Source organism: Hyaena hyaena, unplaced genomic scaffold, assembly GCF_003009895.1.
Source record: "Hyaena hyaena isolate Hyena2069 unplaced genomic scaffold, ASM300989v1 scaffold_84, whole genome shotgun sequence".
NCBI lineage: Eukaryota > Metazoa > Chordata > Mammalia > Carnivora > Hyaenidae > Hyaena > Hyaena hyaena.
In genome coordinates this window covers 2,027,175-2,048,374 of record NW_024080716.1, presented here as the reverse complement: position 1 = coordinate 2,048,374, position 21,200 = coordinate 2,027,175, and the positions used below count along the sequence as shown (strand labels likewise).

At 41.2% G+C, this 21,200-nt stretch overlaps 1 protein-coding gene across 1 annotated transcript in view; it reads right to left on the bottom strand.

Annotated features, from left to right (window-relative positions):
* TPRG1 (tumor protein p63 regulated 1) overlaps positions 1 to 21,200 on the bottom strand; it is a 114,063-nt gene that overhangs the window by 90,691 nt on the left and 2,172 nt on the right. The window contains exon 2 of the mRNA XM_039234233.1: positions 12,833 to 12,924. Within this exon, the coding sequence (XP_039090164.1) occupies positions 12,833 to 12,924 (92 nt within the window). The remainder of the gene's footprint in view (positions 1 to 12,832; positions 12,925 to 21,200) is intronic.

Sequence of the window (21,200 nt, the reverse complement as noted above, 5' to 3'; positions counted from 1 at the left end):
GAGAGGTTGGTTTGTAGTTTCATTTTTTAATGTCTTTGTCTGGATTTAGTATCAGATTAATACTGGCCTCACAGAATGCTCTGGGAATTATTTTTTCCTTTTCTATTTTCTGAAGAGGATTATGTAAATTAGCGTTCATTCATCTCTAAACATTTCATAGAATTCTCCAGTGAAACCATCTGGGCCTAGAGATTTCTTTTTTGGGAGGCTTTAATTACAAATTCAATTTCCTAATTGTTATAGGGCTATTCAAATTACCTATTTCATGTTGAGTGAGTTGTGGTCATTTGAATGTTTTGAGGAATTGGGCCATTTCATCTCAGTTGGCAAATTTATGTGTAGAATTTTTAGCTGTAATCACTTATTATTCTGTAGTTTGAAGGCTCCATAGGGATATTCCATTTCATTTCTGATACTGGTAATCTGCATCTTCTCTCCTTTTTCTTTGTCAGCGTTGCTGAAAGTTTCTCAATTTTACTGAACTTAAAAAAATGCTAACATTTATTTATTTATTTTGAGAAAGTGAGAGAGAGAGCAAGCACCCGTGTGAGCAGAGGAGGTGGGGGGGGGGGGGGGAGAAAATCCCAAGCAGGCTCCGTGCTGTCAGCACAGAGCCCAGTGTGGGACTTGATCCCACAAACTGTTAGATCATGACCTGAACCAAATTCAAAAGTCGGATGCTCAAACCAACTGAACCACCCAAACAACTCCGAAATTTTATTGAACTTTTCAGAGAACTTTTGCTTCATTAATTTTCTCAAATTTTTATACTTATTGGCTTCTACTCCTATCCTTATTATTTCCTTCTTTCTGTTCCCATTAAATCTATTTTCTTGTTGTTGTTCTTGAAACAGGATTTTGGATCATTGGTCTGAGACTTTTCCTCGTATGATGTTAGCATTCTTCCTTTGGTACTATAAATTTCTCTCTCAGGACTGCGTTAGCTGAATCTCACACATTTTGATACGCCATATTTTTATTTGGATTTAGCTCAATGTACTTTTGATTTCCATTGAAGGTTCCTCTTTGACTCCTGGATTATTTAGAAATATGTTGTGCTGTTTCTAAATGTTCAGAGATTTTCCTGTGATCTTCCAGTTATTAATTCCTTGTCTGGTGACAGAACATACTCCGAATTGTTTCAATTCTTTTAAACTTAGTAAGTTTGTTTTGTGGCTCAGGATACGTTGGATCTTGGTAGATGTTCTGTGGGTGATTGAAAAGAACATGTGTTCTGCTTTTACTGGGTGAAATGTTCTATAAATGCTGATTGGGTTCTGTCAGTATGTTGAGTTCATCTAAATCCTTGCTGACTTCCTGCCTCTTTGTCATATCCATTATTAAGAGAATGGTGTTGAAGGCTCTAACCATAATCATGGATTTGTCTATGTCTCCTTCCCAGTCTATTTCTAGTTTTTATTTCACATATCTTGCAGCTCTCTTGTTTAGTCCATACACATTTAGGATTGTTCGCTCTTCTTGGCGGATCGACCCTTTTATCATTCTGCAATTCTCTTTCTGTCCGTTGTAATTTTCTTTGCTTGGATATCTACATTTCTATTAATTCACAGAGCATAGCATTTTAATTTTAAACTTTGTAGTTCTTTCTACTAAAGAGACCAGTGCAGGCAGAGACTCCCTCTTCCTCACATGGTTTACTTTTCTTAGACCTACCCTAAGTTACCTAAAACAGGGTATTTTGGGACAACCTAGATACCTCATAGAGTAAACACAATTTACTGTTGATTATTCAGACAGCATGTTTATTCATAAGAGTCTACAATAGTGGTTTGTATAACAGAGGTAGTGGCCCAAATGCATTGATAGCCTCAATATTAAGATTGAGGTCTTATTTGTTTTCTTTACTAAAACACACATGGCAGGCCCCTAAATAATCAAGATTAAGTTTAAATTATGGGTAAATTATTTCCAGAACCTATTACCTTTCTGAAAAGTAGTTTTTTAACTCTTTATTTCAGAGCTTTCAGTAATGCAAGAAAGAAATGCCTATCGTGGTCAAGAAGGAAACATAACAGCAGTAGTATGCTGTAAATGGCAAACTCTTTCTAAAATAATGATAATGCCTTCATTTCATGCCTTTTGTATAAATTATGCTACCACAGGGGCACCTGGGTGGCTCAGTCCATTAAGCAACCAACTCTTGATTTCAGTTCAGGTCATGATCTCATGGTTCTGGGTTTGAGCCCCACACAGGGCTCTGCCCTGGTAGTGCCGAGCCTTCTTGGGATTCTCTCTCTCTCTGCCCCTCCCATGCTTGCGCTCTCTCTCTCAAAATAAATAAATAAACTTAAAAAAATTATCCTACCACAAGTGATTTCAAGATACCAAGGTAAGGTCACTGAACATATAGTTGGAAGAGATGCACATAGTGGCTGTCATGACTGGGGGTCCCTACCACACATCATAGTAAAGGGAATAAAGAGAGGTCAGTGTAAGGTGAAACAGAATGACAAGATGTTGGCAATATATACCCTATTTAAAAGCATTTTGGGGCACCAGTCAGTTAAGTGTCTGAGGGACACTTGTGTCTGACTCTTGATTCGACTCAAGTCACGATCTCACAGTTTGTGGGACCAATCCCACATGTCACTTGGGATTCTCTCTCCCTCTTTCTCTGCCCCTCTCCTGTGTGCACTCCAAATAAATAAATAAATAAATAAATAAATAAATAAATAAATAAATGCTTTAAAAAAATCAAAATAATAAAAGCATTTGAATGACCTATGGATCTCCAACTTGTGACTGCAGGAAAAAATAAGATGCATACTCCTTAGCCTGGCATTCAAAGTTCCTGACTTTCTGGTTCCTTTCTACTTTTCTAGCTTACTTATAGCTCTCTTGCTCTTGATCACCATAATCCAGACACGCTGACAGTTTGTGGTTCCCTGAGCCTAGGTCTGTTATTCTACACCTAATCTTCCCTCTTTCTGGGACGTAATTCCCCATCATATATTTTTGGAAATTTCTCTTCCTTCTTTAATCCTGGAAATCCCCTTGATCTAAGTCAACAGTACAAATACAACAAGTTCTATGCTCCCAAAAGAGCATTTGTGGGGCTGTACATCAGCATATATCATACCGTGCTTTCATTTCATTTACATATATCCTCCTTCCCTCAAGACTAAGAAGTCCCTGAACATGAAAATCTTGTCTTTCTGCTTCTGTATTTTCATCACTCAGGGAGAAGTCTGGCTTTTGAGAGGACTTTGGTGAATACACAAATGAATGTATGAATGAGTGAATATAAATACATAAAAACAACAATGATGACAACAACAGTGACAATAAAAGCCAACTCTCCTGTGGCACAGACCATGTGGCAAAGAACTGTGAGCATTCCACATATTTTTAGGTAACTTAACCCTTAGATTAATATCCCATTTTACATCCCTATTTTATAAATGATAAAACTGAGGCCCGGAGGATACGAGAGATTCGTATAATCAAGGTCACGTGGCTAGTAAGTGATGGAATTGGGCATTTAGCTGCATCAGACTTCTTTCACCTCTTGGCTCTTTCTGACTCCTCCCTAATTAGTAGCAGCCTTGGGAAAACAAACATTTCCAAGTACATTTGTGACTGCAGTAACTAAATGCCCTCACTGTCCTATAATGCAGATCACTCAGGGACCATTAGCTATCTGGATGCGTCTGCTGCCATGGGGAATTTATAGAGAAAAGCAATGTGTTTAATTAAGTGGTTGTCGAAAACACCCACCCAGTATAAATGGTTTCTGGCAACAGAGGTGAATCTGTTGCTGCCAGAGCCCTGCCACAGGTCATTAACATCTTAATGGATTTGAGGCAGTTTCCATCTTGAGTGCTTTCACCAAAGGATGCAAGAAGTCTCCTTGGGCTTTGAAGTGCCTGGGGGCCTAGGGAAATGGAGGCAGGACTCAATGGGTGGACCCTGCTAGTGTCAGTGAAGGCCTTCAAACAGAAGAGGACCCAATCAGAATTCAACTCCAGTCAAGTCTGTTATGGGTTCTGAGCACCTACCACATGCCCACATGCCGGACACCACTGGGAGGAAGGGCAGAGATGCGCCAGACAAACGTGAACCAGAGTCAGACCCTGTCTCAAGGGGTGCTTTCCTCACAAGGTACGCAGCGAACTGTGCTATGTAGTAGAACATGACAGAAAAAAGAAAGAGAAGATTATTCTGGTGGAATTACAATGGAAAGGCTTTAGAGACCTAACATCCTGAAGGACAGGAAAGGTCTGAACAAACAGAAAGGAGAGAAAGACATACCCAATAAGCAGAGTGAGTGAGGACAATCACGGTGTCAAAGCACAGTGTCAGGAACTTTTGGAAACCAGTGGGCAGTTCGATTTGACTGATAATTTGTAAAGGGGTCTAAGAGTAAATGAGGCTGGAGAGGAAAATTCATCCCATGATATGCGGAGTTTTAACGGTGCAGCAGAAGAGTATTTAGGCAGTGAGGAGGCAGTGAAGTCCTCGGCCCATAAGCATGAGAGTAGTCTGGACTAGTGCCTCTCAAATTTTAATGTACATCAGAAGCAACTGGGGATTCAGGTTCAGTATGTCTGGAGTGGCCCTGAGGATTAGTCCTGCTAACGAATCCCTCGGTGATGCTGATCCGCTCATTCCAAGACCAACCTCTGAGGACCAAGTGTCCAGAATAGGTGAATGTACACAAAAATGGGTGGGGTTGAGGGGGAGATACATTTCAGAATGTTATTTTGCATCAAACATTTATTATTCATGACTAAGAAGGTTAGAAATCCCTGATTGCCAGGTTTTGGGGGGGGAGTCTTTCTCCTTATTTTTAAATTATAAGTAGCAGTATCTTTCATTACAAAAGTAGTTCAGCACTCCTTAGAATGAGACGGTGACAGGATAAAGTGTGATTGGCCTTAGCCCATCAGTGGCACCCAAGCACCCCAATAGGTACTTGACTTTTTAGCTGATTCTGGGAAAAGACTAAATACTGTCAAATGCACAGCACAGGCAAAGTATGATCTGGAGAAGAAAAGGTCCCTGAACCTGCCGGATGAAATCTCTGCCCTCCTCCCTGGAACAACAGACAATCAACAAAGAAACCAGACACAGGCGCAAATATCAGGTACGCAATTGAAACTGCGGCCATCGCTGTATCGGGAGATGAAAATTCACAAAAAGCAGCACGAGCCATGTGATGAGAAGACAAGGAGGCAGGGAGAGGGGTCCTGTGAAGTCAAGACCTCCCATGACCCTTAAGAAGTGGTTGCCCTTAGGCAGATCATTTAATCTCTGGGTTTCTTCATCCATAAAATAAAGCCAATAGTTCCTCCTGGACTCCTCCCCGGGGCCTGTCTGAGGATCAAATGTGAGAGCAGGTATGAAAGTGATCACTCACAGCGCTGCTTTGGGGGTCGGTGTGCTCCAGAGGTGCTCTAGGCATGGGAGATACTTCCAGGTCGTGTGTACCTCAACATCCCTTTCTCTCTTGGGATGCCTTTCTTTTCATTTAAACTGCTAGGATAGCTCTTTCTTCTGGGAAATCTTTCAAAATTAGGCAGAGATGTCCTGCATGCTTCCATGTACCTCGCCAAGCCCAAGAAACAATTCTTTTAGCAAAAGTGGGGGCAGCAGAATGCATCAGAATACCCCCCCCCCCCGCTACTATGCAGTCCTGTGACTCTTCCACGCCTTGATTATCACCTGCAAACTGCACAGGTAATGTTAACTACCTCAGATAATTGCTCGGAAGTCAGGATTAAATGAAGAAGAGCATGTTTACCCACAAAGTGCTGTAGAATATTACTTATTTTCTTTGTCAAAAAATAAATGGAGAATGCCTTAATGTATTTTCATTTCTCTTTCCAATCAGGCGGTCTTACTCTGAACTACTGGTATATAGCCCTTACTGAATGCTTCGATTTTAAAAGAATAATATAAATCCTTGGGGGTGGCTGGGCGGCTCAGTCAGTTGAGCATCTGACTTCAGCTCAAGTTATGATCCCATGGTTTGTGGGTTTGAGCCCCACATCAGGCTTTGTGCTGACACTGTAGAGCCTGCTTTGGATCCTCTGTCTCCCTCTCTGTCTGCCCCTAACCCAAATGCAGTCTCTCAAAAATAAACAAACATTAAACAATTTTTTTAAAATCTATAATCCCTTAAATTTATGTAACCACTGACAGTTTGGAAAATAATCATCTAATAATAGGCGAATGATCAAGTAACTTTAAAACACCTACGTGATAACAAGAAAAAAAACTAAAGGAAGTGCCATTTAGAGATCATCAAAACCATATGTGTTATACCAATCTAATGGTAAATGGAAGGAAATCACTTATCAGAATACTTGGTACAATTTAAATGTTATTTATTAATATTATGACAATCTTTGCCCAAGATGCATGGAGAAAAGCTGGAATGAAAAAATACACCCAAACTTAAGAGTGGTTGTGCTTCTTTCAAAAACAGTGAATTTCTAATGGACTAATGACTGCAGTAAAACAAATGCCCTAATTAAAAAACCAAATGGCAAAACCTACTTAAGTTTACCGAGGTACACTGATCGTGAGTAGCAGAGCCGGGATTCAGACCCAAGGCTTCTGACTCCAAATTTAAGACTCTTTCTCTGACACCAAGCTGCCTCCTCGACTTTACTTCCATTCTACCATCTATATGTCCAATGAAGCCAGTAAATTGGATTTCACATATTTATTATACCAAAGTGCTAGGATATAAACCGTGGTGGGTTTAGGGAAAGGTAGGCAATGAGACACACTGTAAGTATGTTCCACAACTTGAAGACTGAGAGTTACTTGACCCTCTAGCCACCAGAGGCAAGTCTTCCCATTTAGGAACAAGAGGAATGAGAACAGCCCCCCCCCAACCACTTCAGACTAATGTGCTGAAAGGAAGATCCCATCTCCTCCTGCCTCCTTAAGCACCATATACAAAGACATCTCGAGTACATTCTGCTGAAGAGCCACTTCATTGCCATTACAACACAATTTTTAGACTTTGGGGAGTGTCAAGATGTTCTCCTTGGTGCCGGTTTAATGGATCACTTCTGAAAGTGTACACACAATTCTTCAAAAAGTTCTCTCCCAGAAGGGCCAAGAAGGACAATAAGAGGAGGAGATAAAGTTAACAAAGATACTATCTTGTCTTTATAGCTGGAGAGGCATACGGAGCTCCGGGATGGGCTGGACTGGAGGTCTGGGTCCTAAGTGGCATCTTCTTAGGGTGCTATTCTTAATGGTTTCCACTAACTGGGATCTACCCGGACTTGATGGTTGCATCTCTCCTGTTCTCCTTTCGTCCTCTCTCTCCATCCTCCTCATACCCTACACCCAAGCACCTTCAAACTAATTTTTCTTCTAATTTTACTGAATAATATACCAATATAAATTTAGAACATCACAAAGCAGCTCATTCGAGTTTGGACGATATCTCTTAGAAAATGCTTTTACTGATTTAATGTTATTTTACACCCTTAGCTTCTATGGAAGGCAAGGCTGTAAGAAACAAACATGTCAGAATTACTGTCCCTTTTGAACAAACTACTTAAGATAGTATCTGGATGCGTATATAAAACCATCCATTCACCATCTCCATGTGGATGCCCAATGGCCACCTCAGACACATTTTTTTTTCCCCAAAACTGTACTCAGCAAGTTCTATAAAAAGCGATTGATAAGATTGTTGGGATAATTAAATAAGACTGCACGCACAAAGTTTCCTCTGCAACATTCGGCATATGGCCGTTTCTTAATAAAGTAGAGTTATTGTTTCCTTCTAAGCCTGGAATAGCGGCCCAGTGAACCCATCAGTCTCCCAGGCCAAAGCCCAAGAGTTGGCCTGAACTCCTGCCTCACAGACAACTAAACACAGAGAGCCACAAAGTCCTGTGCTGTCCGTGATTAGGTTGCCTCTCAGTCTCACAAGCACCCTTCTGTCTATGCTCTATGATAAACAACAGAATTCGGTTACATATTTTTAAAAAATTTTTTTTAATGTTTTATTTATTTCTGAGAGAGAGAGAGAGAGACAGAGACTGTGTGAACAGGGGAGGGTCAGAGAGAGAGGGAGACACAGAATCTGAAGTAGGCTCCAGGCTCTGAGCTGGCTGTCAGCACACAGCCCGACGCGGGGCTCAAACCCATGAAACATGAGATCATGACCTGAGCCGAAGTCAGACTCTTAACTGACTGAGCCACCCAGGCGCCCCACATTTATTCTTTAAAGTGTGCGCCAGGTTACGTTTTTGCAAAAAAGAGCGCAAGAGGATTGTAACAGGAAGAATAGGCTTTTTATAATTCCCAGCTGGGGCTGGGGGTCAGCAGTGTAGGTGGGAGAACACAGTGCCTTCTGCCCTCGCCTTGGGCCCAGAACACAGACCCTCAGGAACCTTGCAGCCTCTGCTTGGCATTAAGTGTTCCTCAGCTTCCCATCCAGAGTGCACCTATTCTTCAGTGAAGAAGGTGACATTTGTGGAACTGGTCAATAGTTTTTAAGCACTGGAATGATATTTCCTCAATTTTTGTTCTATGTATTCACAACACCACAGCCACAGACACGGCATACTTGTAAGTTTAATCTCCATTGTTAACATATTCACTGTTGCTTTCTAAAGTTTAGACAATCAAGGAAGCAATACGTTGAACTCTGACCTCTAGTGTTTGCTGACTACCTTGGTAGAATCACTGCTCCTAGGGTCAATTCCAAGCCATGTACATGAACTTGCTGAATGTACAGTGGAGAAGAGAGGTACAGTAGCATGCCATCACATAGTATTTCCACTACACAAGCATAATAGGCATAAATAACCCCAACACCAAATGCAACAGCAAAATGAAGTAAAAAAATCAGAAAGCAAGGAGTTTTGAATACATGACCTTTGTTTTAAATTTAATTTACTTGGTATGACATTTTATGTTTTAATAATTAGCAATCAACTCTCAAGCTTCCCGAAACTGTGACGTTCACCTCTCCTAAGCCAGTGCAAACCAGCTCCGGCACACCACTGGATTAGCCCTTCGCTGATACTGCACAAGTATCTAATTTGGCAGCCAGCCTTCCCGCCATCCATTGTTCCTTCACATTTCAAACATGTACAGGCCATACACCCTCATCCATAATTCCAAATTCAATAAAGCCCTGAAAATGGCAGCCATGGCGCAGGCACACATTGTGCTAAAACCAGTTCTGAAACAACATGCAGCCATCTATTCGACTTTTTTGTTTTAACATTTTATTTATTTCTGAGTGAGAGAGAGAGAGAGAGAGAGAGAGAGAGCATGAGCAGGGGAGGGTCAGAGAGACAGGGAGACACAGAATCCGAAGCAGGCTCCAGACTCTGAGCTGTCAGCACAGAGCCCGACTCAGGGCTCAAACTCACAAACCGTGAGATGACGACCTGAGCGGAAGTCGGACACTTAATCGACTGAGCCACCCAGGCGCCCCATCAACTTTGAATATCACATGTTCTCTTAGGAGGCTGTTGCAGGCCTCTACTTGTAGAATAAAATAAAATGTGTATGTATTGTTTTACCTTTCTAAAATCTGAAAAATTCTCAGTCTGATTCCTATCAGATTCCAGGGGTTTAGATAAGGGATTGTGGGCCTTCAGTGGTCTTTATAAAATAGAAATATGATCATACTTTATCACCCGTCAGTGCCTCCCCATTGCCTATAAGACCTTAGAATCTAAGTTCTTAAATATGGTACACAAGGCCGTTGAGCACTCATGATAGTCCCCACATCAAACCATGGCTCTGACCAACCATGACTGAAGGTTAAGCTGTGATGAGTCACACCTACACCTTACATCCTTTGGGAAAATATCAGACCCTGGCTAGTACAGGAGTACAGTCTGCCATCCTTGCTTTATCCCTCATGTGATCTCACCTGTCCACTTCCTCGCCCCTCATCTCCATTTCTCATCTGTCACATGGCAATCACAAAACCAGCAGGGTTGTAGCAAACATAAAGCAAGTTCGTGGTCATGAAGTCATTCTGTAATGTGCTATATACATTGGAAGGGTTTTCACTCTTATCATTCTGAAACTGGAATACTTGTTTGAAAGCAAACGTTCTTTCAACTGTTGGATGAGTAACTAGGGATTTCTCATCTCTGTAAAAGGAGCTCACCACTGACGTGCAGAAGCCCAGTTGCTGCTGTGACACACAACAGAGTTACGCATGGTTGGTGCATTTGCGGAAGCTAGTGTACAGTGTAGCCTCTGTAACTCTGAAGAACGGAATGGATGGCTCTCCTATTAGAAAAAAAGGGAAAAGGAAAAGAGTAGCCCCAGGCTCTCACCTCTCTGGGCCTGTAGGTCTATTGGTTTCTTAAGTTTTTTCTTTTGTTTTGTTTGGCTGTTGTTATTTTGGAGGTTTTGTTCTGATACTGATTGCTTTTGTTGCTTTTGCCTTTCCTACACTGGTGCACTACAAACAAACAAAGACTTAAGTGTGAAAGGTTATTCAAAACCTCTATGCTTGCCCTTCCTTTGACAAATGCCTCCCCCATCTTCTTCATGAACAGTTACAAGACAACAGTCTGAACCAGCTTCAAGGATTAAGAGGCAAAGAAAAGCAACTGGCAAATTATAACTACGGTAGAAATGACTGGATTCAGATATTTCTTGAAAGTAGCTTTAGATGGATTCGGAAGAGGTATAAAATGACTTTGGCAGAGAGGAGGATCAAAAAGTCACAAAAGAACTACCATCAAAAGAGGAGAGAGAGTTCCAAAGTACAGTGGAAGAAAGTCTGACACCAAATGACAATGATGGCCTAAAAGTCCACGTGTACAGGATACATCACTCGTTACCGTCTGTAATATAAATGTATATCCCATAAAGCAAAAGAGACATAGGAAACTAGTTGCCAGGCAGTCCCCACCAACTCTTCAGGCTTCCTATTCGGTTCAGAGCTAGGTGCAAAACTTGGGTCTTGGGGCACACCTGTTCAGATTCATCGAAAACTGGTGGTTTTATCAATCATCCCAGTTGATGATAAATCAAACCAACAGAATTATGGTGCTAAGTCTTAATATAGATCACACAGTCTGATTTATCTCGGGACAAATGATATCTAAAGACCTTTATAATCACAAAGCAAAAACATTCCAAATAAAAAAAAAAGCCAAATTTCTATACAAATTAAGACCAAACAATTAAAGCCTCTACCATTAAAGAAAATACTGATTCTATTATTTGAGAATTCAAAAAGCTACCACTGGATTTTCAAAGACCACATTTGTGCATTCTTTCTCATAAATGAAATGCACTGTAGGAACAAAATAGGTTAAGTATCTCCTTCTGATCAGACCTTCAGAATTCAAGTAGACATCTGTCCTAATCAAGGCAGACTTTTTTATCTGAACAAGTCAAATTTTACTTTGCAGGTGACATGTGCAAAGACGGGGTGGTGAAAGTGAATAAGCAAAAACCCCGAATTATAGAGACTTTTTTTTCATTAGAGATAACCCAGAGATGAAAGAGCTGGAGATGGATAGGACAAAAATAAAGGCAGAGGCTAACAAACAAACAAAAACAAAGGGCCTTTAGCAACAGCTATAACTTGTGAACAGAGATAGGACACTGATGTCTGATGAAAATCCACCATGTGCTGGGGACTTTGCTAAGAGTTTTACCATGTTGTCTCACTTAGCCCTTGTCACAACTCCTCAGGTACTTTTCACCATCTCCAGTTTATACATGAAGAAACAAATGCCTAGACATGGTCAGGTTGTCTTTCCAATCTCATTTTCACCCAATTCTTAGAACTCATTTGAAACGATAATGTACTATGGCGGTCAGTCAGGCAGATGGACCCACAAGTGATCTGGTTCTACATTCCACTGACTGAGAGATTTTGTTCTGCTGGCCCAGATGACTGAACATTCAAGTGCTGCCTTTACCACCCCCACCCTCCTAAAACTCAGTCAAAGAAAATATCCTGCCCAGGAGTGAAAGATTAAATCAGTCTTTACTCAAGACAGAGGAATTACTGAACTTCTCTGCTGGAGCCTCTGGAGCCAGAAAACTTACTGAGCATCCAGAATGAAGTCCTACCTACCTTCTCCATTTAGTGTTATGTATTCTGTAGCAGAAAAGAGGTGCCTCTTTCTCTTATTATGTGAATATATTACTTATTATTATACCATGGCATTCCTAATATCCTCTTGGTCGGTGAAGAAAAAGTCATAGACACTAGGATTTCAGGGCAAGACACAAGGTAACTATCTTCACGACGTCATTTGCAATGAAAGCCCTGAGAGCTAAGATAAGCCTCAGGGGTGAATGGAGAACTTATTGAAGGAATAAAGTCTCAAGTGCTATACTTGGTTTTTAACCTAACTGGACTGGTGGCCTGTCTTTTCTGTCCTGCATGATTTTGCTGGTTTCACTTCTCATGTTATTGGACATTAGATAAAATTCAAACTGTGTATAATGACCTCATTTGTCTTTTCCAGCCTTCCTTTCCACCGTACCCAGAGTGGGATGGTTAGTAGCCTTATGTAGCTAGAATGAGAGTGCCTGTAAGAGACAGAGACTGCGACCAGAGAGACCAGTAAAGAGTCCAGGCTACAGTCCTTGAGGGCTATGATGAACGCCTGACCTAAGGGAGTCACAGTGATAGCTGACTATGCCCAGAAAACTGTTGTAGGAGTCAACCTTGTCATACAGCGGCACCACAAAACTTTACTAACAGGGATATGCCAACCAATGATCTTACCTGGCATCCAGAAGAAATTCTGCCATAGATCTCTCTCCTATTCAGTTACAGCGGTGTCAAGGAGAATGCTAGATCTCCATGGCCCCTCACGTAGCCATAACTACTCACTCTGTCACGAGCCAGAAGCCTTGAATGGTCTCTCCAGGAGTCTTCGCTATGTGGCCTTTCAAGTCTTCCATGGCAGTCTCAATGGCCCCCGGCTGAGTGGGACAAAGAAAATACCTAGTTTAGAGAAAACCGAGCCCTCTTTGTGCTTATGACTAGTGAGTATAACCCATAGCCTTCTCCAAAAAGCTGATGGGAAAGGTAGCTCTTGCATTTGTCTGTCTGTTCTAGCCACAGCCTGCCAGAGAGCTTAGACTTGAACTCTGGTATTTAGTAAACTCCTTGGGTGGGACCAAAGCAATCCAAGTCCTGTCTTCCATGATCTTACCCACACTTTATCACAGAAATGAAGACAGTCCTTTTCAGGGGGTCAGTTTTCCCAAACAAACACGTTTATCCGAAAGTCCAAAGCATTTAGCAATATATCCATTTTTAAAAGCAAACCTTTCTCTCTTCAAAGAGCACCTGGCAATAACACACCTAAGAGAAGTCTTTTTTCTAATACTCACCATCATATTAGCTGATTCTGGGAAATTAACATTTTGGTCTCCTTTCCTTGCTCTCTTCACCCTTCTCCCAACAGGTGCTTCTACTTATGGGCCTACCTCTAGCTTAAAATTTGATTAACCCTTTCCCTGATAAGAAATTCATAGACCTCTAATTCCTAAACTTCAGGACACATCCAAACCAAAAACACAGAGGTATGGGCACTGTTCTCAGAGTTTCTGATTTAGTAGGTCTGAAGTAGGCCTGAGAACTTGCATTTCCAACAGGCTTCCAGGTGATGCTGTTGGTGCACGACTGTACTGAGAACTATTGTTCTCCAGACAGTTATTCTCAACCTTGGCTACCTATCAAATCACGAGGGGAGCTTTTAAAAACCCTAATGCCCATGCTGCACAGCAGGGGAATCACAGCAGATACTCAGTGGGTATTGGCCATGTGGGACCCACATATCATCATATCGGGATTTTTGAAGGCCTCCCAGATGACTCCAATGTGTAGCAAAGGTTGAGAATCACTGCATCCCAAGAATTAACAAGGCTGCTTTCTAGGTGTGGAAACGGGGGCTAGTACGGGGAAGTTAAGTTGTCAAGTTCACTCAGCTAAGAAGTCGTGGAGCCAAGATGAGAAAACAAACATTCCATTGCCCCACCTACAAATGCAGTCCTGGCCTCATTCCCAGCCCCGAGCTACTGACAAGCAGGTTCCCAGTTCCTGAATATTCTCCATATAATATATGGACTTTATAATATATAATATAATAATAGGACTTTAATACTAACTACCCAATCATCTCTAAATATTAACAGCCCCCTAATCCTCCCCACCTGAGACCTTTTGGTCACAAAAGGAAAGAGGGACACTAGCCTGGCCTAGGATCCATTCCCATTCACATGTCTTTTCCTCTCAGAGCTAGGGTGGGGGTAGGATTTGAGTTTGTTTGCTTTCTCAGGCTATGATAAAAGGCTATGAAACATTTTGGCCACAAAAATCCATTGGTTAAAAAAAAAAAAAAACTTATGAGAATCCATATATGAAAAACAGGAAGAGAATGGCCCTACTTCAGATAAAGTGGCGGAAAATGGTGCAGAGCCTTACCCCTCCCTCACCATTCACTCAGCACAGCCCAAGTCATTCAGGAAATGTCCACTGAACAGAGTCAAGTGACCGCGGATCCTATTCCATATCTGTCATAAATGAATTCTATAACCTCCAGCCAATTATTTGAGTTTTCTTGGCCTCCGTTTCCTTATCTATAAAGACAACCGAGGAGACAGAACCAAAGGTTTCTGAGCCAAGCGGATGATGAAAGCCTCCTGGAAGCTTTTAAGAAAATAAGATCACAGCCCTTACACCGAGACATTCTGATTTTCTCATTGTAACACATTTCCTGTTGAATTGAACAGTCAGCCGGTGGACTGAATGACTTCTGACTCCACTGTCATCCTCTGCGGCTGGTTCACGGTTGTCAGAGAGCGACCATGGCAGCCCGTGGCTGCTGGAAGCTGTGAGTCATAAAAGCAGTAAGTTCTGAAGTATTAATCAAGTGTGCCTTGAACACCCACTGACAAAGAAGGCTGCGCCAGCATCATGGTCCCAGAGACCCTACTGGCAGGACCAAATAATGCGGTAGGGAAATTCCCCATCATCCCGTGACAATGCTCCCACCCCCCACCCCGAACTGCCCGTGATGCAGCCGACCGCACCAGGCCCACTGCTCAACATCCTACTTTCTTTGATGACTCATCAGGTGATTTTTCCTGTCTCTCTTCTTATATTTACATGACTTCTTCCTCAGCTAATATAACTCATTAGTGAAACTAAGACTTTTCAGAAGAAGAAAAAAGACTGTAAGGAAACTGGAGACTAATGAAACAGTCCAAAAATAAGCATTGTGTTGAATGCTTTTACACCGGGCACTTTGCCAAAACATGTGAAGATGAATATAAAACTGTAGACTTTTTCAAAACCTTACGTGTCTTCCCTGTGGAAGGCAATTGACAAAATCTATCAAAATCATCTATTCTTTGATAGACACATTCCACTTCTGTGAAGTTATACTACGGATGTCTTTGCATTTGTGCAAAATGACGGCCGTCTACACAGTGTCCACTGCAGCCTTGTTTGTGGATAGCAAAGTTTTGAAAACAATGCAAATATCAATAGGGGACTTGTTAGATATATCACAGGACAGAGCCATTCAATGGAATACAATGCAAAAATATACAAAAGAATTGAAGAAATCTGGGCTACTATGGAAAAATCTCAAAAGGTATTAAGTGAAAGAAAAAAAGTATTTGGAAGGGTAAATGGGCCACATTTTTGTATAAAAAAAGTAGAGAAGGGATAAGAATAAATATTTTCATGTGCTTGAATATGCAAAAGCAACTCTAGAAGGAAACCTGGAATGTGTTAATGGTGGTCCCTTGCAGGCAGGAGGGAACTTGATGGAACAGTGGATAGAGGTGGTGTTTCACTGTGCACCTTTTCAAAAGTTAAACATTAAACAAAATGTGTGTGTGTGTGTGTGTGCGCGCGCGCGCGCTTGCTTAAGTTTATTTCTTTTGATGGAGGGAAGAGAAGGAGAGAGAGCATGAGCAAGGGAAAGACAGAGAGAGAGAGGAAGAGAGAGAATCCTAAGTAGCCTCCTCGCTGTCAGCGCAGAGCCCAATGTGGGGCTTGCTCTCAAGAAGGGTGAGATCTTGACCGGAGCCAAAATCAAGAGTCAGACGCTAAACCGACTGAGCCACCCAGGTGCCCCCGAAGAATGTTTCTTATAGAATGGCTGGGAAGTCTCCTGAGTTCTGTCAATGTCCTCACTGAGCGCGGTGTTCTCATCTTCAGCAGCAAGACTGGTCATGCCTTTATGGAACAGTCCATCATTGTATCCTGTTAGAGTATTTTATTTACACTCTTCTGTTTGTCATCGTTGGCTACTGAACTAAATTAACATCAGCCATTTAGAGTAGAAAATTAAATAATGTGTGAACGCTCTGACTTGTGTCTGGGGCAATGTTCAGATCTCAGCCTTTCTGCCCGCTGTGAGATCCATATTATGTCTTCATCATTTTAGTCATCTGCTAGGTGGAAGGTGGATGATATAATATTAACTATAAGAGAGCTGCTGGGAAATGCCAAAACTATTTAGGAACACTGACTTTTCATTCTTACTGTTAATATTAAATGGAAGTAAAATTGTTGTACCAGGATTTGGAGGTCAAATGGTTACTGCAAGGAAACAATTAGCTCAAAGACCCCTTGCAGCTTAAGAGTAATAGGAAAGTATGATGGAATAGTAAGTACTCATCAGCCAATATACATATATTTCTAATGCTGAGTTTTAAGAAAAATCATTAGGGAGAATCCTTATTTACAAGTCACTATACAGCATAGCAGGCAGCAACTTTTCTAAGAGTTCAGCACTGAATATCTTCAATCAAAACAAAGGCGAGCATGTGTTTCCTTACATTTCCTTAAGCTAGACTAGCCAGGAGCCAGTTGTCACACAGATACTACTCACATCTGCTGCTTACAGTGTCCCATGTACTGGACTCCTTAACTAGACAGTAAGAGGTGGGGGGAACATAGAAAAGAACGTTCTCAGGGACTCAGACACATTAAGCTCTCTCCTGTGTGTGTCATCCTGCCCAGATAGAAATCACTTTGCGGTAAACACATACAGGGAGAGAAACTGCTCTAACTTGGATGTGATTTGTAAAGTCCAGGGCAAATTTGTCTCTCCTCGAAAATAAAGGAACTGCCTCTTATTTTATTATTGTGAAGCGTCTGTCTTCAGAAAGAAGCATCAACTTGATTACAATTTTCAAGGGATTTCAGTGTAAGGAGGGGAGTTGAGAAACCTTTTGCCCAGTGACATATGTAATCTCTAGACTGGGAAGAAGCTCACACAATAACAATATAACTAATATATTTAGTTGCTCCCAATGCAAGAGCAAGACACAGGGAACCCTATAGTAAGAGAAGAGGGGAAGGGAGCGAGTATGAAAGCCAAATTAGTGTCATGAAAGCAATGACATCTTGCACACAATGGGAAGTCCCAAACCTGCTTATTAAAGTCTCGTTCCTCACAATAGAACACAGGCTATAAAAAGGCCATGGGGAACCATTAATTAAATATTAAAAGATCAAATAGTTTTAGTCCCATTAGTTTGTATGTAATTTACATTCTCAAGTATAAATTTAGAGATAATTCCCCATCCCTAATCGCTTTCAACTTTCTGATAAGGTATCTGCAAATATAGAGTCCTGCAGGGAGTTTAAAAATATCTTTCCCCATGCGTATCAAGTATTGTTCCTTTCATAAGAAGTTGCTTTTGAATATCAGTCTCCACAACTAAAGGGATTATCATAATATACCTCGAGTTATTAGCCTTGAGTGGTACTTTTGTTCAGAAAAGGCACTAGGTCTTTTTTAGATATGTCTAAGCAATAATAGCAAATGAACAAAAACAGGAAGAAAAAAATTGTCCAAGCAGACTGATGGCAAGTGCTTCAGACATTCGTTACTGTGACCTCTCATTCACTGCCCAAGGTCAAAGGCACCGGAGGGGTAGTAAAAAGTGTCAGGAGTCCTCGTTCTTTGTCCTGGTCTGGCCCCTAAATTGTTGGTTGACTTTGAACAAGTCACATCTCTTTTGTGTGTGTTAGGGGTTGGATTAGATATTCTCTCAGGCCCCTTCTGGCTCTGAGCAAAAGTGTTGCTATGTTTTTAAAGGGCTCAGTTTAGTAAATAACTAATAGTCTAGAAGTCTGTGGGTAGGAAGCAACATCCCAGATGCCCTATGAAACAACGTAAGAGGCTTAAGGAAGCAGATTGACTTCTTTTACGATCTGGTACTCAGAGGTATGATCAAATGCATAAGGTTATGGTGCTAAAAAAATGCCTCTTGGGGCGCCTGGGTGGCTTAGTCGGTTAAGCGTCCGACTTTCGCTTTGGTCATGATCTCGCGGTTCTTGGGTTCGAGCCCCGCGTCGGGCTCTGTGCTGACTGCCAGTTCAGAGCCTGTAGCCTTTTTCAGTCTGTGACTCCCTCTCTCTCTGACCCTCCCCTGCTCACGCTGTCTCTCTCTCTCTCTCTCTCTCTCCTAGAAATAAATTAAAAAATAAAATAAAATAAAAAAATAAAAAAATGCCTCTTGTTTGTCCTGAATTAATTTAAACTTCCAGAGCAGTCACATCTTTGCATATCCAGTTTGAAACTGATATGACTGATCTTCCTTCCTATTATGGCGCTGGGTATCTACTCCCAGCACCTAAGAAACTGAGTGTCATTCTGTCACAGCAACCCAAAGACTAACTTCCCTTTCTGGCTTAAAAGGTATAAATAGGAAACATCTTAAATACCCAGCAAAAGTTAAATAAATTACTGTATATCTCCATAGTGGGATATTCTAGAACTGTTAAAAATGATGTTATGGATGTATAGTTACTGACATAGGAAATATTATGCCACAAACTGCACATGTAAGGGAAAAAAAGACAGGATATGTACCAAAATGTGTAAGCACACATTCAATATTCTTTGGTTAACGTTGAGTAGTGAATTATGGTGACTTTTAGTTTGCTTATCGACATTTTTCTTTTTTTTTCCCCAATAAACCACCTCCTGCAAAATGATTTTAAAACATTCAATAAAGTAACACGTTTGATCAAGGAATTCCTCAACTCATTTACTTACAGTTCTTCTGAATTTACAACATATATGCTTTAAATTCTTATACCGTAATATATTTTATTTTCTTTTTCATTGCTGGGCATGGGATCATAGAACTAGGAATTGGGAATCTGAAACTTTGGTTCTAAGCCTAGTTTTACCACTTACTACTAGCCTCTTGGGCAAGTCAGTACTCATGAATAGTTATGACATTGGACAAGCAACGAACTCCTCTGGGCCTTAGTTACTTCTGAAAATGAGCTAGTGATCACTAGCGCCATGGCGCTCAAGAGGACCAAGGTGCTCAAGAGGTGCCTGTGGACAGATAGCATCATTATTGCCAGAGAATCTATATAAATGCAGAATCTAAGGCCTCAGTCCAGGACTCCTAAATCAGACCAGCACTTTTACAAGATCTCCAGGTCATTTGTGTATATGATAAAGATGGAGAATCAGTGGACCACATCATCTGTAGATCTCATTTCAGCACTATGAAAGTGATGCTTTACGATGAATCCTTCATAGATCTGAATCATTCAGAGCTTGGGTCTTATTGAATTATTCTCTGAGAAAACGAATTAGTTTCCTTCAGTCAAAGCTCTTTACTGCTATAGACACTATACATTGACAATTATATCTCACCCCAGAGGTCATGGGAAGGTCATGGGCATCTTAATGTCATTCTCTGTGACCAATTACAGAAGTGGGAATGTCAAATCAACAAGAAAGGGAGAAAGCATTTATAAGAGTAATGAGATGCTGCTTATGGAATGTTAATAGATGTGTCATGCACTGTGCTAAGAATATTTACAAAATCAGCCTATTTAAACCTCTGTATAAAACTGGTATTTTATCCACACTTTGCAAACAAGGATATATCTGTATATTTATATATATATATATATCTCTGTATATATATATGAATGTGCTTTGTGTGTGTGCGTGTGTGCGTGTGTATATGTATACACACGCACACACACACAAAGCACATTCATCTTACTCACATACTAAAAATAATCTACATTCTGTCTCGATCTGAAGGAGAGCAAATGCCAAGTGCCTTGGGGATGTAGCCCTCACAGCCTTAAAGAGTCCTCAAGTCTACTTTAAATTAACAAGATTAGAAGATTTCCCTCCCAATTTCTTGAGAACGTAGCATTTGTTTCTACATATCTGAGGGAGAAGATGTGTTTCACATGGACTGGAGGCAGTCACTGACTCACTTACTTATAAAGGGGCCATGAATGCCATTGTACATTATAGTAGGAAGAATATAGTAGGAGTTGGACTCACAGACAGAAGATACAGATCTGAGGTAGAGCTATTCCACTAATATTATGTGACTTGGTCAGGTTGCTTTGATGTAGGAAAACAGGCAGAAGGAAATGGCAGATAAAATTACATTTCCTTATAACCTGCAGCCCATTGACAAATACTTGAGGCAGGCAGAACACCTGCCTTGAGGCAGAACATTTCTTCAGGAACTAACTCCCTACAGTCTGAATGCTAATGCTTTGAAAGAGGGGAGAAACAACCTTAGCTTGACAATAAGTATGCCTCCAGGATCTTGTGAGTCTTCTTTAGTATATGAAAATCCCTTTGGGAACTTCCCCTTGACTTTACCTCCCCCTGACTCCCAGGTATAGAATCAGTCTCCGCTCAACAATCCTGAGGCAGCTAACTCTTCTTGCCCATGGGTTCTGTCCACATGCTTTAATAAAACCACCTTTTTGCACCGAAGACATTTCAAGAATTCTTTCTTGGCTCTTGGCCCATCACTCTAAAACAGCATCAGCTTCACTCCCCTGAAAACTTCAATGTTTACAATAAAACGAGAGCGATGAGTCCTCCCCTGCCTGCCTTCCAGTGTCACTTCAGGGGACTCCACTTGATAAATTACACAGAGACACACAAATAAAAGCATCATTCAAGCAATCAAACAAATAAATAAAACCTCCACAGTGGCTTCCAGCTGTGCAGATTTAGCTAAGCTAGAGCTACATTTTCTAGAATTTCCTTTCATGCCCGTTTCCAAATTAGAGTTGGCCACAAGAGATATTAGTTTAAGATTTGCAAGGCAGAAGGGAGCTTTTCCCCCGGGGGAAGATCGCTGCAGGCCACCTGCACTGTTCACAGCTGCTGATCACCGGATGGCAGGGGGCAGCTCTTGGAGCTACAAGTTTCTTTGGCTGG